Source organism: Mytilus trossulus, chromosome 2 (genome assembly GCF_036588685.1).
Source record: "Mytilus trossulus isolate FHL-02 chromosome 2, PNRI_Mtr1.1.1.hap1, whole genome shotgun sequence".
Taxonomy (NCBI): Eukaryota; Metazoa; Mollusca; class Bivalvia; order Mytilida; family Mytilidae; genus Mytilus; species Mytilus trossulus.
The window spans coordinates 6,140,904-6,167,062 of record NC_086374.1 but is presented as its reverse complement, the minus strand read 5'-3'; the positions used below and the strand labels follow the sequence as shown (position 1 = coordinate 6,167,062).

The 26,159-nt window shown below is 31.8% G+C and overlaps 1 protein-coding gene across 1 annotated transcript; it reads right to left on the bottom strand.

Moving 5' to 3' along the window:
• Positions 1-25,671, bottom strand: LOC134706366 (BMP and activin membrane-bound inhibitor homolog). The gene is made up of 3 exons (XM_063565250.1): positions 25,331-25,671; positions 5,321-5,632; positions 1-1,514 (listed from the first exon to the last, which is right to left on the bottom strand). Exons 1-3 carry the CDS (start codon positions 25,386-25,388, stop codon positions 1,063-1,065), a joined length of 822 nt encoding a protein of 273 aa, XP_063421320.1. The 5' UTR covers positions 25,389-25,671; the 3' UTR covers positions 1-1,062.
• Between the last annotated feature and the right edge of the window lie 488 nt (positions 25,672-26,159).

The window sequence follows — 26,159 nt, the reverse complement described above, 5'->3', positions numbered from 1 at the left end:
TCAAATGTTTCATAATTTATTTTTAATAAATAAGAATTTCAAATATATATAATAAAAATACTCTGTCTGTCTTTAGAAGACAAATAACAAAGAACAACTTTCATACATGTGCAACACGTCTTCATTCACACGTCACCATTCATGCGTCATCATTTACACGTCACCATTTACACGTCTTCATTCACACGTCATCATTCACACGTCACCATTCTGACGTCACCATTTACACGTCACCATTCACATGTCAACATTCATGTGTCAACATTTTCACGTCACCATTCACACGTCACCATTCACATGTCACCATTCATGTGTCAACATTTTCACATCATCATTCACAACATATTCACAAACAATTACAACAACGGAAAAACCCCTTTTAAAGGAGTTTTCTATAAATCATGTACACTCAGACAAAATAACATTCATATCATGTCATGCGCATTTAAGATTTGAAAGCACGTATCAAGAACGAATATTTGAATTCGTTTTAAGCATATAAACTTCTATCACATAAACACAACAATTGTAAACCAAGTAACTTTAATGGGCGTTTGATGTTTCTTCCAAAATTGTATTGTAAATGTAGACGACTTTCTAAATTAAAATTGGAATTTGTTACAGCCTATATGTTCTGATTTAATCTAACTAAAAAACTACAAAATATTCCATTTCCAAAAGTCTACTTGCTTTACTTTCGAATAAATATTCTTTCAGGATAAACTTTTCTCTTTACTCCATAATAAAGAAATTTTGATTTAGAGAAAAAAATATTGAGCAATTCTGATCATCAAAAATAAAACTGCAAGGATCTGAATAGGTAAGATAGATCCGTCAATAAAATAATAATTTCTTTAGGGTGATTTGAGTCAATTCACTTTTTGATTCATTATTTTAGAAGATGGTGAAAGCCACACATCTGTACATTGTACTACCTTTCCTGGGTGACAGATATGGACATACAGGTTTCGTATATTTGTTGTAAGTGTCAACATCATCCCGATGCTCTGATTTATACACATAAATCAACATCTTATTCTGTTAATACACAAAAGAAAAACATTACACAACAGTAGCAAAGTCAGTTTTCCCCGGTTTCCCCCATACAATTAACGAAGGACTTTTGTTTTTACACTTTGAAGTATCTCCAACTTGTTCATATATTTTACCATCCTTGTCTACTTTGATTAAAGGTTCTTTACACACAATATTTTGTTTATCGTCATATAATAAAGGTGCTTTTTTATTACATGGTTTGTCACAAAAATGGTCTGTTACATAGAGTTGAGCTTTTGTGAGACTTGTCCTTTCCCGTCTTATTTGTATTAACTGTCTGTGTCTGCGAGAGTCTGATCTGAGCATGCGCACAGCCAACAGCACCAATAAAATGAGAATAAATCCCCCCGCTATGGGAACTGCAATCACGGCAGCTTTAAACCACAAGTCTTTGTCGACGCTGGAATCCTTTGAGTCTTTGTGAAAGGATGGCACATCTTCTAGTAAGTTCTCATTGCCTAAAATTTAAAAAAAATGTTGCTTATTGACACAAAAATATCATATTAAAGACAATTGTTCATCGATTTGCGTGGCTGCTTTCTTAAAGTAAAACATGTTTGGAGAGATTTATTGTCATTTTCATTAACATTTTACTAAACAGTAATATATATATTTTACATTTTGGATGCATTATTGCTAACGTGAACACCTATGCATAGTATATATCCTTTAACATATTTTATGAGTTTTGTCAACATTGACAAGCAACTTTTTGAACACTTCTTTTATATCGTTGAGTAACTATTTTTTTCATATTTTTTGTAAGATATTCATGGAGATATAATTTTCTTTGCATATTTTAAAAGTGCACGTGTCAATATTTAAAGGAAAAATCAGTGTTCGGTCATTGTATTTAGTGCTCTGAAGTAAGATTTTTGTGTCGTTTTCGTGGCTTAAAGCAATGCATAAAGCATCATAGTAAAATCTGGTTAAAAATCACAAGTTTACATAATATTTAAACATTTGTATATATATTCTGTTTATTGTGTCACCGTATAGTTTTAGTGGAATATGTTATTTCTGGGAACTATTGTCACCGTATAGTTTTAGTGGAATATGTTATTTCTGGGAACTATTGTATGCATGTGTCCGTGATGCCAATCACTCATAAACAATTCATTAATGAGACGGATCATATCTCCAGATTAAGCAATCAATGTCATTTCAATGTTTTATTCCCTTATGGAATAATCTCCGGAGATGGTCTGTCTTATAGTTTGATCACTCTTAGGAAAACTTCAAACGAATTAATCGACAGCAGACGACCAAAAGGTCGCCATGTTGTCGCGCCACAGATTTCTGATTTCAAATAACGAAATCGACCCAGAATCTCCCAATAGCAATATTGTGTCCTGTTCAATACAAGGAAAATTATCAATCATTAGTTTTTCAGTAATTGCATGCTAAAATTGTCCATAATTCTGGGGATAATGGGAAGCTTTACGACAATCACTCGCAGCACAATGCCGTCAATTGGCGCTTTTGTCTCTTGACGACACTAGGTTCGTCTACAGCAAGGTTTATGTTTCAGAATAAATATTGACAACCTTTCTTGCTTGAATGAACTGGCGCCAAAAGTCAAGAAGCTAATAGAAGCATGACATTTAATTATCATAAAGTTTCCTGGAAATTACGCTTTTGATAATACTTCAGGACATATAATTCTGTAATCTTGATTACCGAGTTTGACAAACATGATTTCATAGCGCGTACAGTCATGTCCAATATTAAACAACGAGCGATAAATTACAGTCTGTAACATACTTAAAAATAATATTTGTCTCAGATTTCATGTACAACTTGGCAATCTGTGTCAAACTATACATTTTACTACTAATGTCAATCAATATAAATGAACCTTAAAGTGCATATTCGCAATCTATACTGATCGAAGGAAATTTCCTTTTGTTTTCATTGTGCAAAAGAACCTGATCCTCAACTTGTAATTTTTAAATTTAATAACAGTGTTGTCATCGCCATATGTAACGTTTGTGTCATTAAATCTCAAGATGAAATAAATGTTTGTATTTCAATATTTTATCCTAAATGTACTTTGAACTGTATCCCCTCCCATGCATCCCGTGGCGACTCTGTCAGAACCAGTGAAGCAAATGTTTGTAAAATCTGGATACGATCATCGTTGAAGTATTCTTTTGAAAAAACGCTTAAGCAAATCTATATAATCTGACGTAGGAAAACTCTTATCACTACATCTCTTATCAAAATATATTCTTAAAAATTACGAAAAATCTAGTTTTGTCAGAGATTTTGATTTATGGGAGACCTCACATTGGAAATATTGCAATTAAAATGCACCACGAAGGTGACAGCATTATTATGCATTAGGATATTTAAATTAATTCGCAATAAAAGTCTTGCAATCATATTTCCTGATTTGTATACTGAACGTCTCGTGTGTTACTTTGAGTATAGCTGTCTGTTCTCGTGTATTACTTTTGAGAATAATTAAAAGCCAATTTCCAGTTACAGAAGATCAACCTGAATCTAACCTATAAAACAATATTTTCTTATGATGTTGCCTAGCCGTCCGGTTTTTCTCAAAATATCACAAGTTGACAAAAAATGAGATTGTCGCATGTTTAATTAGTAATAACAATATCCTTAAGTCTGACAAAATATAGTTAATCCGGATTTCAAATAATAATCCCAAATTTAAACTGGTGGGGTTAATTTACTAATCACATTTTACGACTCATTTCCATTTTGAAGAGAACGTATACATACTGTCGCCTCTAGGATATATCTTTCTGGCGACGAGGCTCAACTAGTAACCATATGGGACAGGAATGTTTTAATCGTAAGATCGTGATTGGTGAAGGACTATTTTAATGCGCCAGTCGACTTACGTACTTTTCAAATACTTAGTACTAATATCTAATAATAGCAATGGCTATATTTTGTTTAGAATCTTGACTGATTTTTGTCAAATAACTAAAAATTATAGGAAAATTTAGCCACGTTAACATGTTTAATTGCATAACATATAGATAACCAGGAGATGGGTGCTTTTTATAATTTTCTATCCATTTTACTTTTTTTTTAAAGTGTATTACAATTGTAAACGTTATCTTAAAGAAACCTCGACATGAGATATTCGTCGTAAGCCGCTTTCATAGGATTAAGGAAATCAAGCATTTAAAAAAATTAGTTGAAATTTCAAATCCTAAAATTATACGATACAATACGGTTCTTACTAAACAAACAGGTGGTTTGGGGGATTTTAGAGTAATTATCCAGCCTTCGTGCCCTGGGCTTACAATAACATTACCCAGTCTACTGTCGCCAGTTATTGTATCTATACATGTCTACAACCTACCTAGTCATCTGATTTACAGAAAACATGACCATAAACCAGAAACAGAGGAAGTCTGACCCGAAACAGAAAGCCAAAAATACTTAAAAGCATGACCATAAAAATATAAATTGCTTATTTTATATACTTGTCTATGTTGTAAGCTCCGAGGCTTATTTGTTTCCACTCTCCTTATTTTTGTTATTTCTCAAAAAAAAAAATTAATTAAAGTTTGCATCAAAGTTGAGTTGTGAAACCCCGAGTATATGTTGATATTTCTAATTTTGACAATCCGATACCATCATAAAATATCCGAGTGTGTATATATTGATACTTCTTATTCTGACAATCTGATACCACCATAAAATATCAGTGTATTTCCCCATCAAAGAAGAAAGATGTATTGCAGTTAATTAGATACAAGAGATGCAATCTATGCAATGCTTTCAATTACAGAAAACGTGTCAATACGAACAGTTGTCTTCAGAACAATTTCCATCCCAGAATTCTACATTCGATGAATTCTCTTTCAATTTCACGCCTATTCTTTTCATTAAGATTTAGTTAAATTTTGCTGTTCTAATGATCTAAAACACTCCGACTTTTATAGTTTTTAGCATTTTTTCATTAATTTGCATGTGTGCATGTCGATGAGAAATACATCTCCTGTGTCTCAATTTACTTTATAGCTATTTTCTCACAAAGTGCAACAACATTTGAAGGTAAAACAAGGAGACAATTAAAGTTCAGTGCATTAATTTCAGTGCAAACAGCAGGTTACGTCTTGAACATTGTGCATAGCTTTTTACAAATGGTTGTTAGAAATTTAGTGGAGTATCATGTTTGTGTTTTATCATGTTTTTGTTTTATCGTGTTTATCTAGTTTGTAAATCAAAGTTTTCATTTATATCTCAGACGCTCACATTGTATGTATGTTTGAAATAAACTTACCATTTTGAGTACTGCCATTTGATTTTTCCTTGACTATTATGCTAATTGTTTTTTCGTTATAATTACACATATCATTGTGACAACAAATTAACAGAGATTGTTCCTGGGTTGGTAACTTGCTTGTATACTGTTCAGGTTTTTCACTTTTACACACGATACGCTTTGATGGTTCTAAAGACTCTATACATCCCTGAGTTGTCTTTGGTTTCCCATCGTCATAAGTCAGTATTGAGTAACACGCATTTAATGTCGATTTACACATATAGCCTGTTCGAACACACCGAGACTCGTTACAGTAACATCTAATTTCACCTGAAAAATAAAGGTCATTTTGTTAATATTGCACAAATTGTTATATCTAACTGTATATGTAACTATAACTATAACATATATTTGTATATTGTAATGTATGTAGCAATTGTCATTAGTATAATTAATCAGCCACTGGACGTTCAGCAAGCAGAAATCAAACAAGTAAACTTAAAATGATATCAATAGATATTAGCTCTTGTTACAAGAATGGATTGTATACTATTGGCTATTTCTCTAAAGACTGTAGATGTGAAAAACAATTATGATATTTGAGCCAATCATAAACATAACAATTTTAAGAACATTTCTTTAAAATTCAGAAATATTTTTTTAACCTTATGTTATGTGTTACGCAAACCCTGTTAAAACTGCACTGCTTGTATTACATGTTTTTTTGAAAACACAAAAAATCAAATGAATTCCAGCAAAATATTTTAAGTACTTAATTATATGAATAATGGGTGATAGGCTTGTACAATCTGTTGGATCAAAAACAATTTAGTTTTGATGATTATGAAAACTTGCAGACGACAACTTTTCGACGTCCTGCAGTCCCGATGTGGAAGTAGATACTAGAATAAAACATACAAGTGTTGTCTGGGAAACTTTTAATCTCTATAAAACCTATTGCAAACGTTCGCAACAATTTAAAAAAAAGTAGATAACTAGGAATACTGTCGCTGCTCAAGTGAGGGATTATTTTCTTGAGATTATTTTTGTTTAAAACAAAGCATAAAATTTTCATGATGAATTATAATGTAAGATGTGGTTTGAGTGCTAACGGGAGAGCTCTCCATTCAAGTCACAATTGGTAAAAAAAACAACATTATAGGTCAAAGTACAGTCTTCCAACACGGAGGTTGTATTTGAAGCATAACAAAATATCGTAGTATTTTTATTTTTTTGCTATCGATGGTTTTAAGCGTTTGAAGCCTTTTTTGGTGTTTTTATGCATCGATATTTAGTAGAGTGTGCAGATATATATTGAGGAAAACAAATTTTGACCCAAACATTGATAAACTTAACATTTACATAAAAATGTAACAAAAGCGTAAATACCAGCATCATAAGTTCATAATTAAAGACCTGGGCCATATACATATAAATCATGTTTAAATTACAGTAAATATACAGGTTATCTTTTCAAAATTATCTACAACTTATACACGGTGTTCCTCCTTACTTTGACATACACATACAATTTTTACGATGATTGATTTTGAGTGTAAAACGAACTCAATTTTCTGATTGGCCTTCAGTCCTTTACACTATAATAACCTATACTAATGTGCACTCATGTTAGGCTTAATAACAGAATAGTATTCTTTAAATTAAAAAGTGATGAGTTTTATTATCAAAAAGACAATGACAAATGAGAATGTAAAAGTCTTCCATGATGATTAGGAGTATTCTTATGTAGAAAATTTGATAAGTGATGATATTTATGTGCATCTCTAAGGCACAACAACATTATATTATCTTGGAATTGGTTACGAAAAGAATGCAATTTAACGTCAGACACAACAATAAACTGGAGATTGCTTGTATGTCTTGAGATGTTCAGATACTATCGACAGACTGCCTACAAATTAGCAGATCAACAGATGATATAACTGTCTTGTCTTCTCAGTACTGTTGTGTCATTCTTCCATTGAGGAAATATGTTTTATCTGAGAAACAAGTAAATATTTTCTAGAATTTCATCCGCGAAACTTACTTTTTAGCCCTGATATTACTTTCTAGACCAGTGCAACACCAAATTGAACAGTCCGATGCTACATGATTTTTTCGTAGAATATAACTATACCAACAAACATTTACATACTGTCATTTTTCATTAAATTCATCCGCACAGTTTTAACACAACGTTATGTTCGCTTACAATCATCAAAGCATGTTGAATGCATATAAAAATTTCTGACAAGGCGTCTGTAGTTTTCGGCATATGAACACAGACATATTAATTATACAATCAATTTAAGAAGTGAGAAACAATTTATTAGCAATATTTGTACGTTTGCTTTGCTGTAAATCATTAATCATTCGGAACAGAGAATTACGCCTGGAAAAACAATATGGATGTCAGAGATACCAGGTTGTCAATCCAACATATCACGTGACCAACTAAAGCTTGAAACAATAGCAGGATTCCAGTTGTGTATGTTAGTTTCTATTTTACCATTTTATGAACAAAAAAGAGACAAAGTTAGCAAAAATAAACCCAAAACAATGACTACTTTCAATTTAGATAGCAATAAGCATGGAAGAAACTCTGATAAAACAACGTTCTGTGGTATGATATCAAAATGACTATAAGCAGATTGTGTTGACAACCTATTGTAAGTGACAGATAGGTTTATCAAACATTGACATGTAATTTTGTTAACTTTATACAGCTACTGAAATAGACGATAAAATTGAGAATGGAAATGGGGAATGTGTCAAAGAGACAACAACCCGACCAAAATAAAAAAACACAACAGCAGAAGGTCACCAACAGGTCTTCAATGTAGCGAGAAATTCCCGCACCCGGAGGCGTCCTTCAGCTGGCCCCTAAACAAATATATACTAGTTCAGTGATAATGAACGCCATACTAATTTCCAAATTGTACACAAGAAACTAAAATTTAAATAATACAAGACTAACAAAGGCCAGAGGCTCCTGACTTGGGACAGGCGCAAAAATGCGGCGGGGTTAAACATGTTTGTGAGATCTCAACCCTCCCCCTATACCTCTAACCAGTGTAGAAAAGTAAAAGCATAACAATACGCACATTAAAATTCAGTTCAAGAGAAGTCCGAGTCTGATGTCAGAAGATGTAACCAAAGAAAATAAACAAAATGACAATAATACATAAATAACAACAGACTACTAGCAGTTAACTGACATGCCAGCTCCAGACTTCAATTAAACTGACTGAAAGATTATGATTTCATCATATGAACATCAGGCACAATCCTTCCCGTAAGGGGTTTAGTATCATACCATCATAACATATATGAGAAGAACATAACCCGTGTCATGCCAACAACTGTTTTTAGAATAAATGTGTTTAGTTCCGACGCAAAGACCTTATCAGTGACTCAATATTAACGCCAAAATATGCAATCTTTAATGACTTGACAACAGTATCGTAATTATATCCCTTCTTAATAAGTCTATTCAAAGGTTTTGTAAGTTTATGAGGTGAATACTGACACCTTTGTGCTTTATAAAGAATATTTCCATAAAAAATTGGATGTGAAATACCTGAACGTATAAAAAGTCTGCATGTTGAGCTATATTTACGAATGATGTCTTTATACCGATGATAAAATTTAGTAAATGTTTTGACTAGTTTGTGATATCGAAAACCCTGGTGTAATAATTTTTCAGTAATACATAAATTTCTCTCGTTAAAATCTAAAACATTGTTACATACACGAGCGAATCGTACAAGTTGAGATATATAAACACCGTAAGATGGTGACAAGGGAACGTCACCATCTAAAAACGGATAATTAACGATAGGAAATGAAAAATCATCCCTTTTATCATAAATTTTAGTATTCAGCTTTCCGTTAGTGATATAGATATCAAGATCGAGGAAAGGGCAGTGGTCATTGTTAGTATTAGCTTTATTTAAAGTGAGTTCACCAGGATAAATTTCATTAATATACATACTGAAGTCGTCATTATTGAGAGCCAAAATATCATCCAAATATCTAAAAGTATTATTAAATTTGTTTATCAGATGTTGTTTTGATGGGTCTTTGCTTATTTTTGTCATAAATTGTAACTCGTAACAATACAAAAAGAGGTCCGCAATAAGTGGTGCACAGTTAGTCCCCATTGGAATTCCGATAATCTGACGATATACGGAATCCCCAAAGCGAACAAAAATGTTATCTAGTAAAAATTCAAGGGCATATATAGTATCAAAGCATGTCCAATTAACATAGTTTTTTTGTTTATTGCTACTAAAAAATGACCTAAAAGAGTTTGAACATATATATTCACATTCTGATTTTTTGAATGCCCATTTAATTAGATGTGTGAATTTTTTCTTAATGAGAATGTGAGGCAATGTGGTATACAGGGTAGAAAAATCAAAACTTTGAACAGATTCAAAATCACCAATATAAGCATGCAATTTATCAAGTACTTCCAACGAGTTCTTGACACTCCAAAAGTAATTTATTCCACTATTTTCGAAGGCCTTATTTGAACAATTTATTATAAGGTTTTTAATTGTACCAAGTGTGCTGGTAAGAATAATAGACAATTTAGTAGTTGAACAATGGCTTGAAGACGAAATAAATCTATATTTGTAAGGGGTTTTGTGTAGCTTCGGAAGCCAATACATAGTTGGAACTTTCATTGTATTTGGCTCTGCTTGTAAAGCGGTGGCTAAAAGTTTATGTTTGTTACAGATTTCGTTTTCTGAAAATGGAGTCAGTTGGAATGTTGGTGAATTGGTGATTTCCTTTTTCAGAACCTCGATGTAAAATTTACGTCAAACAATAATAATATTATTAGCAGCTTTATCGGCCGGGACAAAAACAAATTCCTTGGCTAGTTCTTTTAGTTTATGTTTGATACGAGAAATAGGTTTATTGTGGTTATTGTTAATAGTAAAATGTTCTTTAAAATGTTGAATACGTATATCAACTATCTTCATTACTGAATTAAAAAAAGAGTCCAAAGATTTTTTGTCAGCTTTTTCCCGTTTTATCCATTTCATACAGTAAGTAAGGAGTGAGTCGTGGATGATATTACGACACTCATTCCAATTAATAATTGACGGGGGACGATATTTAGGTCCTTTACTGAGAAATGATTTTAACTCTCGGTCTTGAACGATGTTAAGATCTCCTGTTATAACATGGGAAATGGGTCCATAAATATATTCGGAATTACTGCAATTACATGAAGTAGGTGTATTTTCACTGATATTAACATCTTTACACAATTGACTATAATTAAACACAAATTTCCGGGTAGATTTCTTGTAAATATAACAAATAAGAGGTAGCTCAGTATTGTCAAAATATCCAGGAATTTGTTCTTTAACAGAATGGTCGTTAAATATACCGGCAATATTTACAAAATCAAAGCCTTTGTTGACATACTTAATTTTAATAAAATGTTTTTTATGATCTTCAGGGCGATCAATTTTGGGAAATAATTTAGAATAACAATATGCCATAATAATTTGAACAATTTCATACTTAGGACTGCTATATGAAATTGTGTTGCAATCCTCCAAAATTTTATTTAACTTATTAACCGGTAACGAACAGAGTTTTGTTAACAGATAATGTCTGCCGTTGTTTTTTGAAATAGAAATAAGGTCCGAAATATTGGTATGATTGGCCCGAAATTTTCTTTGATTGCGATTTGTTCTACAACCGTGAGAACGGTTTTTACGAACAGTTTTAGAAACAATATCCAAAATGTTAACGGAATTGGTTCTAGATATATTACCAATTCCCATGATATTATCATTTAGACCGAGAGGGTAAACTGTCTGTAATTTTTTAATCCAATTTAATTCAATTATTTTCCGTGATCGTACAAACTTTGAATGCGATTCACCAGGCTGCTTATTTACTACTTCTAAAGGTTGAACTGCTAAATATTTAAAAGGATGGTTGTGCTTCTTAAGGTGCTTCTTAAGGTTGTGCTTCTTAAGGTGTCGAGTTTGTCGACAGATTTTCCCATATGTCAATTATATTCTGCCGTGCTACTGTATATATTCTGTGTTACAATAGAAATGTCATAAATTTGAGATTCGACCTTCTGAATAAATAACATCAAAAATCTAAATACGTCAATATAACTGATACTAATTACAAATATTTCTCAAATGCATGCGGTTGTTTTTTAAATGCAAACACCCAGTTTTAAGTACAAGTCTATCAAAATGTGTTTTTACTAACACATATCCATAAAGTATTTTCACATTTTCTTATAATGCTTTAAAACGTAACAAAAATCAATGAAATCGACATGACACCAGTTTTCAGATATGGGAAGGAAAGGGATTTGCTGCTAATAAATGTCATCTTTATAAATGTACCAGAGCTTTTCATGTCTACAGATTTATGGCTCAATTCAACGCATGATGCACATTATAGCAAAAACTTGTTGTTCTGCATGACAGGGTGATATCATTACAAATGCAGAACGAGGCTCCCAAAGAGATACGGGTTTAATGCATGTCGAAAGTTAAGAAATGGCTTACAAATTTACATAGTATATCATGATTGTTTGTGTTGTGTTGTACAACAGGAATATCGTATAAAAAGAGATGATTTAAACTTTGATTAAACAGCAACTGCTCAACACATGTAACCAAACGACATCTAAAGGTAGATATAAAAGTCTTCATCATTATACATGCGTCTATATAATATGTCAAATCTAATGTCGACAATCTTCATCACTACACATGTGTCGAGACAGTGTGTATGTCAAATCTAATGTCGACAGTCTTCATCATTACACATGTGTCCATACAGTGTGTATGTCAAATCTAATGTCGACAATCTTCATCATTACACATGTGTCCATACAGTGTGTATGTCACATCTTATGTCGACAATATTCATCACTACACATTTAATTTGTCGAAACATTATGTAAAATCTAATGTCGACAGTCTTCATCATAGACATGTGTCGGTACATTATGTCAAGTCTATTGTCGACAGTCTTCATAATAAACATGTGTCGGTACATTATGTCAAGTCTATTTTCGACAGTCTTCATAATAAACATGTGTCGGTACATTATGCCAAGTCTATTGTCGACAGTCTTCATAATAAACATGTGTCGGTACATTATGTCAAGTCTATTGTCGACAGTCTTCATTAAAGACATGTGTCGGTACATTATGTCAAAACTAATATCGACAGTCTTTATGATTAGATATATCGATACATTATGTCTAATCTAATGTCGACAGTATTCGTCGTTTGACATGTGTCGGTATATTATGTCAAATCTAATATCGACAGTTTTCATCGTTTTACATGTGTCGGTACATTATATGAAATCTAATCCCGGTCGACAGTCTTCATCATAAAACAAGTGTCGATGCATTATGTCAAATCTAATGTCGACATTCTTCATCAATAGGCATGTGTCGATATAATATGTCAAATCTTATGTCGACAGTCTTTATCATTAAACATGTGTCATTACATCAAGTCAAATCTATTGTCGACAGTCTTTATCAATAGACATGAGTCGATATGTTATGCCAGGTCTTATGTCGACAGTCTTTATAGTTTGACATGTCTCGATACATTATGTCAAGTCCAATGATGACATTCTTCATCAATAGACATGTGATTATACAATAGTCAATTTGTCAAATATGATATCGACAGTCTTCTTCAAGACATGTGGCTATACATAAATAGATATAAATTAATAACACGAACTGCGTTCAAGTGCAAGTTTTGAAGAAATCCATATTACTGGAATACTTTACTGATGCTATAAAAGACGTATACTTTCTGTAATTGTCAATGTGATACATTTTATATTAGTTTGGAGCCCCTCTGAGTCACCATAGACAATAAACTAAGCATTTTCTGTGGAACTATAAAACAAACATTCATTGTCATTATACTATGACAAATTACTGTAAGTTAAACATATGTACGGAATTATTGTTAGTTGAACGATCAAGTCAATCTCCCTTCTTATTGCATAATGTCTTGTACTTAAAACGATCGGCGATGAAACCGTATCTTTTACACAACTCCAACTCGGCTTTATTTTCTATGAATCGCTATACTGATGCTGTTTTCCTCCAAATTTTCAAAAAAGGATTAATTATTATTTTCCTTTATCCTGGACGCAGCTGTTTTGCTTTAGAGTTGCATATAGAAAGATCAGACTGGCTTAAGAATAAAAACCAAGGGCTTACTTTACTTTTGATTTTGTAATATGTTTGTAAACCCTATGCATACAAACCATTTTAGAACGACTTATTTTTAGGTAAATTACATGACTTGCTGTAAATCGATCGTCACAACCATGCACATTCTTTGTACTAAATAAAAAAAAACATTTTCCCTCTGGGGCCGTATTCAACATTTTATGTTGTTCATTTTTACATGAACGATTAAAAAGAAAAGATTGATTCATTGAAGATGATCAGTGCTTTGTTGTCGTCATATTTTATCAGTAACCTAATCTTGACGGTAATATTAAAGGCTTGCTTCCCTACCATTATATTCAATAGAGTTTATGTATAGGTAGCTTTTAGTGAGGGAGTAATTATGTGTAATTAGTTTTTACCGGCATTGTGAAAGATTTTAGCTCTCCAGTGTAAAATGTCCACAATCACCAATGTCCCTTTTGATGTTATGAAAATGTGTCAAATGGTATCACCTTCACAAGATATTTTGCCAAAATAGAATCCAACTGGTTAGAAATAAAATATTTATTGGTTAAAGCAAAAACAGCCAAATGAAATTTTATAATGTAACTTAAAAGGGGAAAATAGGTTAAATAATAATAACTATAAACATATATTAACAAAGATAAAATTTAAAACTGAAAACTCGTGTCTCGACATATAAAGTCGACCGTCATGACATAACTACAGAGATCTACAGAGATCCTCCATCCCATCCCATAACCCTTTCCATTATTTATTCCACCTGACGAGCGTTAAAATGGAAACAAACTACAAATACAATATCATTTGTCCATCACGGCGCCCAGGATGAACGGGGTACTTGAAAGTATCCAAATGGTTTTGACCCCACGTGAGTTGATAGGAAGATTTTGAGAGGTTACAAGCACTGAACTACCTGGTCGATGGTTTCCCAGCCATCGGCGTGATGTTATTATTCTGGTGTAGGTCTTATGTCACTTAGTACTGCTAGCCAACAGGCCAGTGTACTATATGTTATGAGGAAATATATAGAAACATTTTCTATATACAGAAATTTTATTTTTTTAATTGGTTGTTATGGATGATATTAAGTATACAATATTCCATGAGTGAATTTTGAAAACTCCTTACTATTAGTAAAAATCTAATTATCCAGATGTGTCAAAGTTTTTTTTAATTTGTGTATTTGTTATATCATAAAAAAAAATCATAACTTGTTTTGTCTTTGGGCATCCCTGTGTAATGTTGAATACGGTATTCAACCTTTTGAGGATTTTTTAAAATATTTTTGTCGTTGGGTTGCTGTATAATTGACGTAATAGATATATCTATATTCAGTTATATGTGCAGTATTGTTTGATGCAAGTCAACTAGCTATACGTGTGAGTTCGCTCCAACTAACAATCCTTTGTTGTAAATTCGTCAATATTTCCGGATGAGCTAATATCTACTTTACCGATTGAAAATCGTTAAAAGGTATTAAAGCCCAAATCATATTCAAAAACTGCATTCTTTATGTGTTTAGTCAGTAATTTGATCTGGAGAACGAATATATTTCAATGGTTTTTGTGTGTGCTAAATTGTTGCCGTATTGAAATTGAAAAGAATGAAAAATGAGCCACTCTGGGTTTAGACTGCCTATCAAACTGTTAAAAGATCAGTCGTTTGTGAAACGATATTTACTTTCTGAAGAAAATAATGCACTCTTAATAGAGACATATAGACAATTTTTTGCTCACTTGAGATTTACAATATATTTACGCTTTTCGTTTTAGGGAATTGTTTAGTAACACTAACGTATACAATTTATAGAATGTTATGCGAAAAAATACAATTAAGTGCATTTTAAAAGCTAAAGCTCCGCCTTGTTATATTTTATTAATTGTGGTTTAAATAAGACTTGTCAAATTTTATCTTGTCCAGTTGCACAAATGTTGGAAAACAATCCATTGAATTTCACAATAACGTTTAGGTTGAAATATGTAGTTAGTGATTGAATGTTGGTCCTTATTTTACTGCTTCGAATTCTGTTCGAATCTGCTCATTTTAAACTTATTATAACTTTCATGGATGGTAATGTTTATCAAACTTGTTTCTATCTCTTTTACTTGTTTTCTAGAACATGCGATAGATCAGTCAAAAATATGATATTAAAATATTCTTCATATAGTTAAAGGACTTTAACATGATCATGAAATTACAATTACTTCATACATTCTATTTCAAAATATATATAAAATGTAAAACTATGTGTTCAGAATATATGACTTAGCAGAAGTAAATGTGTCTTCAGTGCATAAAACTAGACTTGAAACTGCTATAAAATAATTTGTCATATTTTATTCAATAAGCTGGATTCAAAAGGAAGTTTTGCTGTCAGATAAATTAACTTCAATAATTCACTTGTGATGTCTAGTTTGTTCCCTCTAATGGAAATATTGATTCTTCTTTTGAAACTTAATGGAACAACAGTTAATTTTCTTAAATGTTTGTCAAAAGACCGGCTTTGTAACCAGTAACATTTTTTCGTTGCTTGACAAACCCCTATAGTTTATCGCCCGGTTTTAAAATCAAATCACACAAAGTTTGATGGTGAAAGTTTACTTTAAAGAGCCATTTTCTTCCATTTTGACTGAATATGTTAAAGAAACATGTCACTCAAAATAAGATAAATGATTAACTAATAACCAAAAACAAACATTAGGAGGAACGGACCTTAGTTTCGGGTTATCTGTAGTAGTTCTGTAAATTTATCTTTAAATGGTTATCAACCCTGTGGCTTTTAAAATTTCACAGTCGTACGCCAAGTAGTCTGCTAAACGTTTAAAGAAAACTGGTGACGAAGTAATTAATAATTAATTCATTGTTAATTTACTGATTGTGTTCAGTATGTCGACATTGGTTGTTTTTAATTTCTTTCAAAGAGATTTGATAATACACAATGGTCTGTGATGACGGGGACATTTGTCATTATTTGGCATGATTAGCTAGTATACTTGTCTTCACTTTTAAGATAAAATGGTCTCTCTGGTAATACACATACGCAAAGTTGATACTCTCACTTGCTTGTCACAGAAAAACGTCAATGTCACTACTGTAAATCATTCTAAGTACGCCTTTTATCCTTATTTATATTATCTATCACCCTGTATTCTTCAAATATACCCTACTCCTTTCTATTCGTATATCCATACTACACCCTCTATTCATGTATATGTATGCACATACTACATCCTCATACGTATAACTTTCTGTCCATCATACACCCTCTATACATTTTGTGTACATTCTACAACCTCTTTATACATGGAATCTCTATACTTATTCAATTACACACTACACCCGTTGTTCTTACATTAATACACCCTACACACTTTTACTTATCAATATCACTCACTACATCATCTATACTTATGTATCTATATTCCGAAAAAAATATGCCAAAAACTTTCGTTTGTATTAAAGAAACATTACAAAACATAGACGTGAGCCAATGATTTATTGGAAAAGATGAAATATGTATATATGTGAATATAGAGGTAAAAGGCTTCCATAATTCACCATACAGCAATTGGATATATCTGCCAATCATGTTTTTAGATATTGGTGGTGTTTTACGCGGATTATGCAACGAAACTTTCCTGTTTACAAATTGTTATAATAAAGGGAGAAAAATTCATATCAAACCAAACAATACTATGGTATGTCCAAAAGAGTTTAGAGCGAGGCTTTATATTTACCATCGGTGTTGATAACTTGTAGTATATCTAACACGTTACTTTGGGATGGATTTAACAGAATTTATTTGGTAAACTTATGGATTAAAATAGTGAGATACCAGTGTTTCCAAAACTAAATATACTTTAAATTTTCTTCCCAAATACTATCCATGTCAAAACAAAACAAGTTTCCCAAAATTTTCATCTATACTAAGAATTGTTTTAAATTTTCCTACATATTATATGAACTTACAAAATAAAATGTACATGGCAATCACATAAGTCGAAATAACATATACAAGAAAGGAGACTTTATTGAAGTATTGAGCTTCAATGAATATACAACAAACACATTCAGGAGCAGATGATATTTATCTGTAATTTGGATTTCGGGGATTGTGTTTCTAAGATTTACAACAAAACAAAGCCGTTAGAATGGTTTTTGAAAACGACTCTTACAATCACACAAGGATTATACAACTGCATGTTTGTGTGAGCTATTTTAAAATTGCACACACAAACAACCATATTTAAATGTAAAATATATCATTTTAAAGATTTGAATGAATTTTAAGTTTACACAAGGTAAACGGTAATGTCATAGATTTAGTAACTGTTCAAACTTATTTAACTCTTTATGTTGGTCCTTGAAGGATTTTAAATTCATTTCAACGTCGAAAAAATAAATAGTTTTTGATACAGTACAATGGATAACTATGTGACCATTTGAAAAAGTCATATTGAACTACCTTTCTTATAAAGGTAATTTGTAATTATTTCCACTTAAATTCACGTTTATTTGCAAAATTTTCAATGAAATTTATTGCAGCCTTCAGCAAAATAGTCAGTTTTAAACAGTTCTACAATAAACAAACAATATGCGTAAAAGGAATGTTAGAGTATAAGAGAAAATAAAACTAATTCATCAAGACAGTAAATGTTTGAAGTCGAATAACGAGAAGATACAATACAAAGACAATGGGCTTATCTGGACGTCTAGAACAGTGTTAGATTACAACACTATGTTTAACACACCACGAGGTAGTATTCAGTTACATGCGCCCGTGACCTTAGAAAACAGTTCAAGATTCACCGTATCAAGTTAGTGAGATTTGATGAAGCGTTGATGATGGTAGGTAAACTTGCGTGTTCCGAGTATAACTATCATGACTATAAGATGGTCCAAAACTTAATTTGTTAAACAAATTTGAATAGTGATGTTGCACAAATAACAATCAATCTCTCGAACCCGAAAAAGAATAAAATATAATACTAAATTGTGCAGCTTTGGTAATGTTTACATTCATCGCACAGTTCATATTCATTTCTTTCCCAAAATCGTCTAGAATATCCCTGAAATATTTGCCAATGGACATCAAGCAAACAAGAATCAATCAATCTGACGATTAAGTATGACAATAAATGTAGTATGACAATAAATGTAATGGAGAAAGTTACAGATAAGTTTGTTGACTTTGCAGGTTTTCGGGAAACCTCATAATTCAGAGTATCTAAATATATTTCGTGAATATAACCATCCGGAAAGTATGGCGAATACGGATAAGTATATAGAGAATCAGGAATGGTATGTACCTAAAAGGATTGGAGTATACTTTCTCATACATGAACAAAACTAACATGACTTGGATATACTTGCTCATACATGAAATAAAAAGACTAGGACATACTTGCTCATATAAGACTAGGACATACTTGCTCATATAAGACTAGGACATACTTGCTCATATAAGACTAGGACATACTTGCTCATATAAGACTAAGACATACTTGCTCATGTAAGACTAGGACATACTTGCTCGTATAAGACTAGGACATACTTGCTCATATAAGACTAAGACATACTTGCTCATGTAAGACTAGGACATACTTGCTCATATAAGACTAGGACATACTTGCTCATATAAGACTAGGACATACTTGCTCATATAAGACTAGGACTTTCTTGCTCATATAAGACTAGGACATACTTGCTCATGTAAGACTAGGACATACTTGCTCATATAAGACAAGGACACACTTGCTCATACATAACATGACTAGGACATACTTGCTCATACATGACTAGGACATACTTGCTCATACATGACTAGGACACAATTGCTCATACATGACTAGGACAAACTTGCTCATACATGACTAGGACAAACTTGCTCATACATGACTAGGACAAACTTGCTCATACATGACTAGGACATACTTGCTCATACATGACTAGGACATACTTGCTCATACATGACTAGGACACAATTGCTCATACATGACTAGGAGAAACTTGCTCATATATGACTAGAACATACTTGCTCATATATGACTAAGACATACTTGTTCATATATGACTAAGACATACTTGTTCATATTGTATTGTATATATGAACAAGTATGTCCTAGTCATATATGAACAAGTATGTCCTAGTATACTTGTTCATATATGACTGGGATATACTTGCTCATACATGAACAAAACAACGTTCAGGAATAACCTGTTAATGTATTTCTGCTACAAAATGTAATTTACTACCATTGACTGAGAAAAACAGTAGGAGAAACCGTTGAAAGGTGTCGACTTCTCATCTTAAAACACATACATAACAATTATCATCAGATAAGATAAATGTTTCATTTAGACAACATTTCTTTGAAGTATGTTCTATAAAATATGTTTACACAGTTAAATGAATTTATGTAAAAAAAATATCAAATATTTATCACCAGGGTAATATTCGTTCAACGTGATGCTGGTGTCGTTCACCGTGATGCTGAGCAGCTAAAGTTTGAATACATGAAATAAAATCATGCACGCCTTTTGTCTTCTGACATTTGTACGGATCAAAGTTAAATGTCTGTCGCAACACAACTACACGAAGTGAACAAACTGTGCAACGGAAATTTTGCGTGTTATAAGATACCCGTTATCTTTTGCTATACTATTCAAGACGACATGGTTTGGCTATAAAACTATTGTCATCCCCGTAAAATGAATGATGTTAATGCTATAATTATCGGTATAACCGCTTTGACGTACTACACCATTACAATTCAATAAACACGCATCTTAACATTGGCACAGGTTGGTATTACACCGAGACGATGAAAGTGAGAATTGTTTCCAGTTGTTATCAAACAAATTGCCGTTTTAATATCCAATATTCAAATGTGAACTTTTGAAGCAATAGTATTGCCAATATCTACTGATCCGAAAGATGTTTGAACAGAAAAGAATTTAATTTTATCGCAAATAAAAAAAAAAAATATTACAAAAGTGTTTGTTCATTTGTGAAACTTAGATGTTTATTTGGCACTAATTCACATTTAACAAAAAGAGAGCAAAATATATCAGAGGGACATCCAAACGTTTTGAAAATGAATGACCATGCCATGACAAAAACATTGAATGCATTATATGTTTCTGAAAGACATAAGACTAAACAGTCGTGTTCGTCCTCCCTCTTTTAGCATGAACACAAACAAAAATGAGAAGCAGTTGTTTGTTTATGTGAGAGTCAGACAGGATTATAATATTTATTAATATGTACATATTTTTTCATACGCAATTCATACACATTTCAATCTCGCGCAAGTCTCATTCATTAAAATGTCAAAATCGTTTCGCGCTACTGGTCGTTTGAAACATGTGATATAATATAGACAATTATTACCGATTATTGGGTATTATGAAGATAATTTGCGAGTTTTTCTTTATTCTATTATCTTTATTAATCCCATAACTATACAGATATCACCTTTGCGTTTGTACATGTACCGATATGGCTATTTACAGGTCAAATGTTTGATGATAACATGGAGCAAGATACAGGCAACATCTGTCGAAACCGCAGGCTTATTATCTATAAATCCATATTTCTGGAGACAGGAGTATCCAGTATAACATTAATTAATCAGATATTGACCCACCAGCTTGTGGAAGCGTAATTTGCTAGACAATTTAATCAATTGAGATTTCGTGTGTAGAAGAAAGGCAGATGTCTTAATCCTGCTAGGCGCGTGCATTCTCGGATAAAACGTAAAGATCGTTTAAAATGATAGGAGAAATGGAGCCATGGTATCCTGAAAAGTTGTATACTAAAACTGTCAATAATAATGTATATTAGAACTGTCAGAAAATAATGTTTTTTGTGAAAGAGCTTTGCCAATGTGTACACGAGTTAAAAATGTAAAGTCTATTTTCGAAAATGATGTAAATTTGCAAATTGAGCAATATATCGTTAATGCCAATACCATGATAAGAAAGTCAAATACATTATTATTCTCTCGTCTCGAAGACTGAAAAATCTTCATTTAAAGTATAGACATACAACTCTAGTGCATAAAGTGGTAGATTGTATTAACGAATAAATGTCACTTATAAGGAGAAAGATATCAGCTACATTATTGTAGATCTATAAACTTTAGAAATAGAATACGCCAGATACAAATTTGATCCCTTTCTTTGCCTGTCCATTTCTCCATCAAATATAAATTCGATCATGATGTATTCAACAGTCAATACGTTCAAGAATACTTTTTATTGTCAAGAAATTCAAATCGAATCTTCAAACTATTTTACTCAATTACCACAAACTCCAAATCGTCTCTCAATTTCAGCACTCGTAACCGTCACTCGAATGTATATAAACCCACAATTTATACTATTATCCACTCATGTATAAAGAACCACAGCATATAACTATAAGGAGACACAATCTACACCAACTTTCCCTCGAATGTATACAACCACAACATTTTCAGACAAAATCTGAACCAGTATTCACTCTTATGCATACATACGAAGACAGTCTAGACCATCATTCACTCGAATGTATACAGACCAGACCACACCATGTACAGAGCAACAATCTGAACCAGTATGCACTCTAATGCATACATACAAAGACACAGTCTATACCATCATTCACTCAATGTATACAGAACTACAGCACTATAATGTTCAATCAATGACTCCTGTGTAGTTGGACTCATTCCTCGGTGCCACCAGCTCGCTAAAATTGTTAATTTAATGACACTTGCACTATTTTATTTTAGCTATTTTATAGTGCAAATGTTTTGTTTTTAATCGATAAAAGTGAAATTTATTCAAGTATCAGAACTTCTTGTGCGATTTTGCTTTTCTAGGTATTTTCATTTATATTCAACTATATAAAAGATTATTGAATGAATGAATGATTATGCAAGTTCGAAAATTTATCTTAAAAAAATAGTATCACTTAAAAACTAAACTGTTAAAGTATGCTATCAGTTGCAAAGTACAAATTGATATCTCTGGGACAGATAAGAATGCACAATAAATGTAAATATAATGAACGTTAGTGAATGGTAAACGAAAGGAAAACAAATAGAGGTAACCGTACGTGGATGAAAGGTGAATTAAAACGTAAATGCATTCCGTAGTATCTGGGTTGGGAATCCTCGTTTATATAGTCCGCTCAAGTATTTATACTGTGTATTTACTCCCAGGTCGATCAAATTCTCAAAATAAATTTTAGAATCCATTATGTCGCTTAACCCTTCGTGCTAGCTGATGATGGCTAAGTGGGTTTGTTTCCTGACAATTTATATACTTTAATATTCATCATGTGGATGTTGCTATCATTGGTAAAAAGAAATGGTAAAGCGACAGTAACCCAGAAACATAACAAATACTAAATATAATGCCATACACGTCACTTTCTGTAGTAGTTAGCGATTACTTGAAGTCATTAAAAGTTATAATTGTCTCTCTAACTTTTCTTCTTTCTACTTCTATGAAATGTCAATTAAACTTGACTGCCGTTCCTTTCTGTACACAATGATGACATTTGAAAACATAAATGAAACGATGTTTTATAAAAAAAAAAAGATGTGTTACAGTGTAATAGATGGGCGTTATTTGTGTAAATGTATGTCTTGTTGTTGCAACATGTCCTATGTTATGAAGGAGTTTTCTATTTTGTTTTAAGTTTGTATTTACTCTTTATCCGTTAGCCTGAAGGTAAACTTCCCTTGTACATTTTAAATCTTAAACAGATTAAATTCATCCGTCTAGCATAATTCTCCATAAATCAGTTTTAACTCGTGTCCATTAGGAAGACAAGATACATCACATTGCTATTCTGTATTAATTAAACTACTTTTGTCTTTTATACAATGATAAAAGCTTTAATTAATTTTTCTGTCATTCCCTGTCAAATGTGATGTTCTTGTCCCTTAGGATCATGGTCTGTGTATATTCTCGTCATTTTGTTGTAGTTGCCTTATAAACGACCATACCGCATATCCTTATTGTTTTATACTGATTCGTCTTATACCTTGTCGAAATATTCTGTGGCATTAATAAGAGATTCTTATCTTATTCATGTTATGGAAGGGCATCATGTTTTTGTTGACATATCATGTTCCTTTTAACATTATTGTGTATCTATACAGTTAATTAAAACTATGTCAACTTTCAAGACCAGGTTAAACTTCAATTTCTATATCACAACTTTTGAAGAATCATATCACATTTTTTTTAAGATTGGTGAAGTTCTATCTAAACTATTCAAACAGTATGAAATTCATGATACAACAAAAAGCTTATAAAGTTGGAAAAAAACAGTTAAAAAAACAATCTATAAAAGTTAATTATCCCCCAGTCTGATATATATGCCCACGACAGACATTGTATTAATACCTCAGGCACTCACTGATATGATGTTTCCTATAAATGCAAAGCATATTGTTTTAATATCTCTTTATCTTAAAAGCCTTGATACCGAACAATTCTCTACACTTTTACGACTTTTTTCAGATTTATAAAAAATGCAAAATACGAAATAGCTCTTAGATTTATGTAAATAGAAATCCATAAAATTCATGTAATTGAAGCATTTTTCTTCAAAGATATCATTCCAGAGTGTTAGTTTAATATTACTTCAATAATCAAGACACTTTTGTAAAGAATAACATAAAAGCACTATAAAATTCTACCCATGAAAATTAAAGATTTTATCAAAGAAATTTTCACTGTGTTTATCCCAAAAGTTAATATAACTTGGCTGTGATAACGAAAAAGCGAATATGAAATAAGATATTTAAAATGTAACTTGCTTGAATCAGAATAATAAATATAGAACATAAAATTATTTTCATCGTTTTTCTATAAAGTTGGCGACTTCTTGAACAAAGACAAAGAACAGGGGATAGAAAAAGAACCCTGCTGTACAACTATTCAAGCTTCATACCTCCTGTGAAAATCCACCGTATTATTCTCAAATTTTAATGCTGATATAGCTTTTAATGTATAATATTGTCGCATAAATTATACGTTGACTGGGGTGTTATGTGTACATTTCAGCAGTAGGTCTGAATTTCCTTCTAAAAGGGTGGCATTTCAATCAGATACTAAACTGACAGCTAAATGAATATCAAGTTTTATGTCTCTATTATTATGGATGAATAGAAGAAAGGAAATACAGAAAACTGGTCTTGATTTAAAACGCTGACGTAAATATATGATTTTCATCGTAAAAAATATTTTATATGAAGGTTTTCACGTGTTTTAGTATGTCCATGGTGTACATTTATACATTATTCATAGTGACATGGGTAATTAATTTATTACTACATCCGAAATAGCCATACGTAGTCAGAGCTTTAATGAAGTGTTTGTTCGTATACACACTTCGAAACAACACAATATATATTATAAAAAAAACATAGGTATTATGTCTCTGAAAACAGAATAACCTGATTTTCTCATATCAGCGATTTAATGTAGATAGAAAATCTAGGGTTAAAATCTACAAATGTAACAGCATATATAAAATTACCAGTAGGGACGAAGGATTTGTAGATCAATGTTTCATTGACAAGAGTGCAAGTTATCTAATATATTGATTATTCCTCATTCTAAATCTCATTGTAATTGCCTTCAAGTGAACGAGTAAATTAAATAACCATAACTTGATGTCTTTTGGTTATTTGTTAGATATCTGTATCAGTGATGTATAGCCATCATATCCTTTTATTGATATATAAATATGTAAATAATAATTGCTTATCATTTTTTCCGAATCAGGTACTTACCTTCCGTTAAATGAAGACAATAAACCAGAAGAAATATAAGTCCATGAGATGACCCCATTAGAGTCAGAGAAGAGTTGTAATAAATCAGAAAAATTAAACATATAAATCCAAGTGTTTATCTATTTGTATACGTTGGTTAACATCCTTTACTTCCATATAATAAGCGGTATATTATTCTTGTACATGAAGAATACAATGTCCATCGTGGTTATTCCATTTTACACTTCAAATTCGTCATTTATGTCGATTTTTTGTTTAATTCGTTTATAATCACAACAAAACCCATGCAACAACGTGTGCAGGTTTCGTTTACATATCAAATAATACATCTGTCATTGAACGTACAACTCGCCCATTAACCTGATTCGGTGTTTTGTGTGGTTAATTTGATAGAAGAGGCGTATCTGTAGGCGTGGTAATCTGATTAAGAAAGAGAGTGTAAACGGGCGCCAGGTTGTCGCTCGGAAAGAGATAGACTTTAAAATACTGTCTCTCTAATAAGCGTGTTGATTTTAGAAGTCTGGCGATTGACTGATTGTATGATACGATTAGTGTGTCTGTTCATTTTCATTTATTCAGCCAGTCAGATGTGAAATAACGTAAAAACGTTTTTAAAACCTTAGTTAAACCAGGTAGACAACATAAGAAACAATTATCTGTAAAATATATGTCTCTTTTAATTTGTTTCGTCAAGTGAAAACAATTTTTAAAATATTTTATCCATCTGATTAGAACAGCTTTATTTTGTTTTTCGTCAGTATTCTGATCATTATTACTTATCAAATTGTCTAATAATTAATTTAAAAAATAAGTGAGGTATTATTCTAAA